At 36.6% G+C, this 7219-nt stretch overlaps 2 protein-coding genes across 3 annotated transcripts; one reads left to right on the top strand and one right to left on the bottom strand.

The window, feature by feature from the left end:
- The first annotated feature begins 1325 nt into the window (after positions 1–1325).
- Positions 1326–5559, top strand: LOC119557606 (proton-coupled amino acid transporter-like protein CG1139). 2 transcript variants are annotated; one of them, XM_037870410.1, is made up of 5 exons: positions 1326–1474; positions 2909–3433; positions 4036–4493; positions 4577–4752; positions 5017–5258. In XM_037870410.1, the coding sequence occupies exons 2-5, from the start codon at positions 2954–2956 to the stop codon at positions 5256–5258; spliced, it is 1356 nt and encodes a 451-aa protein (XP_037726338.1). In that variant the 5' UTR covers positions 1326–1474; positions 2909–2953. The 2 variants fall into 2 exon arrangements, with proteins under 2 accessions (XP_037726338.1, XP_037726339.1); XM_037870411.1 differs by lacking the exon at positions 1326–1474 and having other exon boundaries at positions 2954–3433; positions 5017–5559.
- A 214-nt stretch (positions 5560–5773) lies between these two features.
- LOC119556933 (actin-related protein 2/3 complex subunit 3) lies at positions 5774–7033 on the bottom strand. The gene is made up of 3 exons (XM_037869424.1): positions 6898–7033; positions 6629–6802; positions 5774–6202 (listed from the first exon to the last, which is right to left on the bottom strand). The coding sequence occupies exons 1-3, from the start codon at positions 6901–6903 to the stop codon at positions 5858–5860; spliced, it is 525 nt and encodes a 174-aa protein (XP_037725352.1). The 5' UTR covers positions 6904–7033; the 3' UTR covers positions 5774–5857.
- Positions 7034–7219: the final 186 nt, after the last annotated feature.

Raw genomic sequence — 7219 nt, 5'->3', positions numbered from 1 at the left:
TAGATATTAAAAGTAGAGCAGTATGTTTCGTGGTTTCTAGTAATGATTACAATAACCATGTTTAGATATATATACTTTGGGACAATGTATTTTCTTATAGATCAGTTAAGCGTTTTAAGTACATCAGTGAATGTACAATATCACGATATTTATTTGCTTTATATGAAATGATTGACTGCATTTCTGTCTAGCCAAGGTACTAACTTTATAAAGAACAGAAAGGTAAGTTGAAAGCAGATTTTTCCGGTAAGCTCTGTGTAACATGCCGCATTAATTGCTTCAACAATTAGCATATTTATATCAAAGACTTTTGCAGTGATAGAAGTTTAAAAAATAATTGATTTGACAATAGAATAAACCACTTTAACTTGCTTAGAACGAAAATTCATATTTTTCTTGGGTAAACAATTAATAAAATTAATTTGAATTGGTTAGAAACTAAATTCAATTAATTTGCTTTAAAAAAGATAAAAACCCTATTAAATAAGTTTTTTTGTTTGCCTTACTAGTCTGATCTTTAACTTTACGAAGTATTCCTCTGGAATTAAAAAGCTTTCAAGGGGGTTTTTCTGTACTTTACTTCTGTTGAGCTCGGAATACTAAATGTTCATTAAGCTCTCGATTGGTTTTGATGTTTTATTTTGCCTGTTAATAGTCTTAGCTATTAAATCAAGTGCTTTAGGTAGGGATTAGAATTATTCAGTGATCCATGACGATCTTTTATCGATGAGTGGCTACCTGCTATTTTCCACCTCCCTTCGGTTCAATGCATTTCCACGGTAATTTTCCACTCACAAGTGACAAGTCCTCGAGGGAAAGTGAATTCGAAATCACGTTGAGTCAGCCAGACCAGTTGCAAATAAGGCTTTCAAAACATTTATCAATAATAGGATCGGAATAGATCTCACACTCCCTCAGTTTCCCACGCATCTTAACCCCTTGTGTGCTGCGGAATTCGCTTATTTCATTATTTGTGAAGAACTTGTTGTGATACTTCGTATATTTTTTAAAAGGGTAAGGAATTCTTTTTAAATATATATATTTTAGTTTAAATTAAAATTAAAATTTAGTTCCAGCAGTACCGCCATGGTAAAAATCTCGTTTTTAAGCAACAAGTTCCATGTAAACCCATAAAAAGTGAATTTAATTGGAATATCATATGCGCTTTTCACTCCGAAATGCAATCAAATAAAAGGGGGATACTTTTTGAAACGAGTGGAAACAGGGGGTTAACGTTATGCGCATTTTTGCATTGCTCACACAGACAGACGCCCGCTCTTTATTTTTCTATTTTTCGTATTTTCGCTTTCCGACTTTTGCCGCTTGCAATTTTGCTATTCGCTTCTGTTGGCCAACTCGAGCATTGAGTCTGGTTTGAGTTCTTGCCGCGAGCGGTCCTATTTTTTTGCCATTTAGCCATTTTGCGATACCCCGGCGATACCTCGACGATACCTCTATTCGCAGCCATCAACAGGTGAACCCCGCTTGTCGACTGAACAAATAGACATTTAATACGTATCGCTTATCGGTGTTCGGATTAATTAAAGCTGCGGAATCTGTGCACAGAACATAAAATAAATATGAAATGCATAACTCCCACACTCCGCACTCCGCACGAAATGTGAATAATTAAGTACTGTGGCCTTGGCGGGTTAATTTCCCACTTCCCGGTTGTTAAAAATGTTTTCTTAACTTAAGTACCCGCGAGAGTGCGCCAACAATTAGTTTTTATTTCGAGTGTGTGCAACAACAAATTAGACTTAAAGCTCGTTAAGCAGTGATCAGGGATTATTATTTTTAAATATTGTGTTAAGATGTGCTTTTAATATCAACAGGGCCTCACGTTTATTTTGGTTAATATTTTGGTTACAATCTGAAATATTTTCCCATGTCTTGGACTGTTTTTTTAGAAACTATATTTTAAAAATCAATATTGTAGAACCAAAATATATAACAAGATTTTTTAAGCTAAAATGCAATTTGAATAAATTCGAATTTTAAAATATTAAACAACAAAATTCGTATGTACATACAAAAAAATATTTTGAAATACATTAATTTTTCACCTGACCCTTTCGTTAGTTGATGGGAGCTATAGGATATAGAGTTCTGAACAGGTCGTATAAAAGCCACATATAGATGTACATTTTTCTTTTTTATTTTTCCAAAGAAAATTCCCTAAACGAATCGATAATGTTTTCATCTTCTTATTTTTGATTAGCTCTGACATTGATATAAACGAGTCTAAAAGCGATTTGAATTATAATGAATTAAACGTATTTAATTGGCATTCAGTGATTTATTTGACTTAATTAACATATGGTCAAGCAATTATCATGCGGCAGCGTATTTATTGCTATGAATTTCTGTTAATTTTTTATTGACGGCTTGTAGAAAACCCTTGAAAAGGTAAACATGAATATCAAATATCAAGATTTCTGATATTGATATTATAATTCGCTTTTTATTAGGTAATTTAAACAGTATGCACATTTTTCCCTAACGACTTACAAAACTGTTTGGAAATGGTGCAAAAACTTTGAAATGTGCGCTTTCTAGGGTTATAGCATGAGTTGGGAGGAAGAAAAACGAAGTTATAGAGAGATTAAGAGGATGCAGTTAAACTTTGAGCTTACTTAATACCAAACACTTTATAGATTATTTTATTTTTAAAGGTATTTATGATGTTAAATATTTTTTTTGTATTACTCGGGTTTTCTACTGTCTGTACCCACGTGTACTTTCTGGGGTTAAAGCATTGGGATGAGGTAGAGAAAGATAATGCCAAAGAGAGGGATAACTGTCTTTAATCACCCTTTCTCTCATTCAAGAACCGTTAAAGCTTTTTTTAGGAACAAGGAACCAAAAAACCCGAAGTCATTTTAAAAATTTTCCATTTAACCCACAGCAACAGCAGCGCAGCGATCAAAAGGCGATCGAAGCAGCCGGCGAAATGGGAAGAACACTGGAAATAACCGGAAGACAGCAGGAGAAGAATGTGGAGAAGGGTCAGGAGAAGGGCGCCGATCCCGAGAACGGGGATCCGGTGCGCAGGCGTGGCCATGAGACCAGCGAACTGGAGGCGGCCACCCATCTCTTCAAGGGAAGCGTGGGCGCAGGCCTCTTTGCCATGGGAGATTGCTTCAAAAATGGAGGATTGGCTGGAGCCACCATCCTCCTGCCCATCATTGCGGTGATGTGCGTCCACTGCGAACGCATGCTGATCCGCGGATCTGTTCTGGCCGTGGAACGGACACCGGGCGTCGATTTCCTCGACTATCCGGAAACGGTGGAGAAGTGCTTCGAGCACGGACCACGCCCCCTGCGCAAAATGTCGCGAGTCATGAAGCTCGTGGTCGAAATGTTCCTCTGCGTCACGCAGTTTGGGTTCTGCGCCATCTACTTTGTCTTCATCACCGAGAACCTTCACCAGGTGGGTTTGATTAAAATACTTTATAAAGCGGGATGAGTACCAACGAAAAAATACCCTCCAGTAGCCTGAAAATAGCTAGATAAACTTTTTTTAAATGTCTACACAGCGAGAAAATGCTTAACCATAAAATAAAATCATTTGAATTCTATGAAACAAGTTTGCTCCCACCCATTACGATATTTTAAGATTACTTTAATCATTTCTAAAGTAATCATTTAATCATTTCGATGAAAAAAGTTTGTACCCACCCATTATCATATTTTAAGATTATTTTTATCATTTCAAAAAGTATAAGCATTTAATATTGTTTTTACTCAGCATTGATACAAACGATTATTTTAAGATTATTTTAATCATTTCCAAAATTAATCACTTAATCATTTCCATGAAAAAAGTTTGTACCCACCCATTACCATATTTTAGGATTATTTTAATCATTTTGAAAAGTATAAGCATTTAATGTTATTTTCACTCTGCAAGAGATGTACTATAGACACTAAAAATATTATAAATTCTTAATCTTACAATTTTTAAACGTACTGAACCTTATCGCAATGAGTCTTATGGTTACCCCAACAAATCCCCCTATATTATATTTCCAGGTTCTCCAGCAGAATGGCATCGATATCAGCATGAGCATGGTGATGCTGATCACCCTACTTCCGGCGATGATTCCCTCGCTGATGACCAACCTCAAGTACATCTCACCCGTATCGCTGTTCGCCAATGTGGCCCTACTTTTCGGATTGATCGCCACCCTGGCCATTGCTTTTTCGGATGGACCCATGCCGTCGGTTGGGGAAAGGCACCTCTTCACGGGCGGCGCCCAGTTAGCCCTGTTCTTCGGCACCGCCCTGTTTTCCTACGAGGGCATCGCCCTTATCCTGCCCCTCCGGAACTCAATGCGCAGGCCGGAGAACTTTAGCACCCGGTTCGGAGTCCTCAACTCCACCATGTTCTTCACCACTGGCCTTTTTATTTTCACCGGATTCGTGAGCTATGTGCGATGGGGCGAGGATGTTGCCGGCAGCATAACGCTAAATCTCGTGGTGGAGGAGGTGTAAGTACTCGAATTTACCTAATTCAAGGAACTCTTCTCATAGCGAGTTGATAATTTTAACCTATTGGTTGATTTTATTACAGATTTTCGCAGGTGGTGAAAGTAGTCGCCGCCTTGGGCGTGTTCCTGGGCTATCCCATCCAGTTCTTTGTCATGATGAAGATCCTTTGGCCCCCACTCAAGCGGTCCAATAATTGTGCCCAAAAGTATCCCATTACCATGCAAGTGTGCCTGCGTTTTGTCATGGTGATGATGACATGTAAGTTGGTTTAAAAATTCATAAATTTAATTCTTTTCCATATTAATATCATATCATATCATATGACAAAATTTTTCCTTAATCAAACAAAATATTTTAACGAATTTCAATACTATTAATGGAATACTTCTTACATTTTGAATGGAATAGCTATGTGATATAGTTCTTTGATATACTTATATTATGTGGTTTGGGGATAATTTTCTGTATAGAACTTAAAAAAAACCAACTATACTTTAATCCATTTTATAATCCTTGTTCCAGTTGGGGTTGCGCTGGTCGTTCCCAAGCTAAATCTGTTCATCTCGCTGATCGGGGCACTGTGCTCCACCTGTCTGGCCTTCGTGATCCCGGTGCTGATCGACTTTGTGACGCGGGCGCCGGTGCCCAAGGGCCTGGGGGCGTGGTCCTATATCAAGAACATCCTCATCCTGACGGTGGCCGTGCTGGGAATTGTCACCGGCACCTACCAGAGCATCGTAGAGATCGTCAAGGAGTTTAAGTAGGCCTTAATCGCTAGCAAGTATGTTTTTTTTTGTACATAAATAATACTGTCATTCCTGTAAAACTCTATGTGAATGCGTTGCCCTGCTCTATTGTAAGCTTAATTCGTATACCGTTTACTTTTTTCCATTTTTTTGTTGATAGTCTTAAGCTCTGCATTTGTATGTATGTATAGAAACGTTTATTGGGCATTTCAATCACAACAAATTTTACTAAATGATTACCTATGTATGTATATGGCTTTGATTATTTTAAAACCTTAGCCTGAAATTAATTATCGTTTAAATAATATATAAAAAAAAATGTTTATCGTCGATTTTATAAATATAGTGAGATTTATATAAAGTATTAATTAGCTTTCAGAAAACAATGTTTAACATCGCTACTAGCCATTAAGTTTCCTAAAATGTGAATATGCGCTTTTGAAAGCGTACAAATCAATAAAAACAACTACACAACAAATTATTTTTTTAATCAAAGAACTATGTACAGTTTTTAATGATTTAATATTGGTTATTTAAGCTTATTAATTTATTTTTTTTAAGCGGCAGTATTTTTGTGGTATTATACAGTCTATGTGGACGAAAATTGACCTATTTTTCTACATTCCTGGTCCCGAAAGACTCTTCTCCATAAACTTCTTCTTGGCAAAGCATATCCACCACTTGCTGGGCTTGTCATCCGGCGTGTTGAAGACCTTTTCCAGCAATCGTATTCCGGTTTCCTGGCGCAGTTGCAGGAAATACTGACGCATAGTTTCCGGATCGTCGGGTTTGGTGTATATCGCATTCAGGGGAAATCCCGAATCGCCGGGCAGATCGAACCGAGATATAGCCAGGCTATGGAGCTCCTGTTCACCCTGCACTTTGCTTGTGCAGCGGGCCAATCGCTTCAGACATTCGGTTATGTACAGCGTTATGTAGATAAGCACCCGATCCACTTCCGACTGCGATTAGATATGATATAGGGGTTATTTAGACGACAGAATAAGAACAACAGAGAAACAATTTATTGGTTTATACTCTAACATATTATTGAGATAATTCAACAACGAGTTCAGGAGGTTTAAATTATATAATAGAAACAGAACAATTTTTAATAGATTTTTGTAAGATATGTAAATTAATTTGTTCATTTACAAAAAGGATATTATTTTTTATGTTGATATCATTTATACAAGTATCATATGCAGTTGAAATTTATCACCAAATTATTGACTTTAATAGATCTTCATCGAATGAAAAGATTTCATTTACGATATATTGCAAATATTTTTCGATTCGTGCTGATCATTTCTCAATTAAATTTAATTGTGAACTAATAATATGGTTTCGTTTTATATTAGTAATCTTTTCTTTGTTCAGTTACTAACCTTAACTTCATATGTACGGAAGAATATATTTGACTTCCAGTAGTACAGTGACTCATCGATGATATCGTTGGGAATATCAACGTTGGGCGCTGGTCCTCGGACTTGAGTTCGTAATGGAAGGATGGCCATATTGCCCACCGATCCTTGGAAGTCCTGAAGCTCCGAGTGAAAGGCCTGATAAAAAAATAAAGGCGGTTTGTAAGTTTAATTTTCAGGCAAACATGACTCATTATTCTGTATACTTCTTTGTTATTGTCCAACTTACTCACCGGCATTTTGCTTATATTTTTTCTTCTTCAATTTCAAAGCCAATGAATAATAAAAATATATTTTTTATCAGTACTTCTTAGTGATGTGAAAACGTTATCTTTTTTAAAGTTGAATAAACGAACCAACGGCGTTCCTTCACACTAGTACGTTTTGTGATCAAGTATTCTAGTATTTAATGCGGAGTGAATAACCGAGTTTGCTACCATGGTTTGAGTCCACGGCTAAACATTCTGCAGTATTAAGAGAATTGAACGTGAGATATTACTTAACCATTTTCTAAGCAATAAACAATTTAAATATAATAATATAATAAAACCTACA

Source organism: Drosophila subpulchrella, chromosome X, assembly GCF_014743375.2.
Source record: "Drosophila subpulchrella strain 33 F10 #4 breed RU33 chromosome X, RU_Dsub_v1.1 Primary Assembly, whole genome shotgun sequence".
In the NCBI taxonomy this organism is placed as follows: domain Eukaryota; kingdom Metazoa; phylum Arthropoda; class Insecta; order Diptera; family Drosophilidae; genus Drosophila; species Drosophila subpulchrella.
This window is presented reverse-complemented; position numbering and strand designations above follow the sequence as displayed.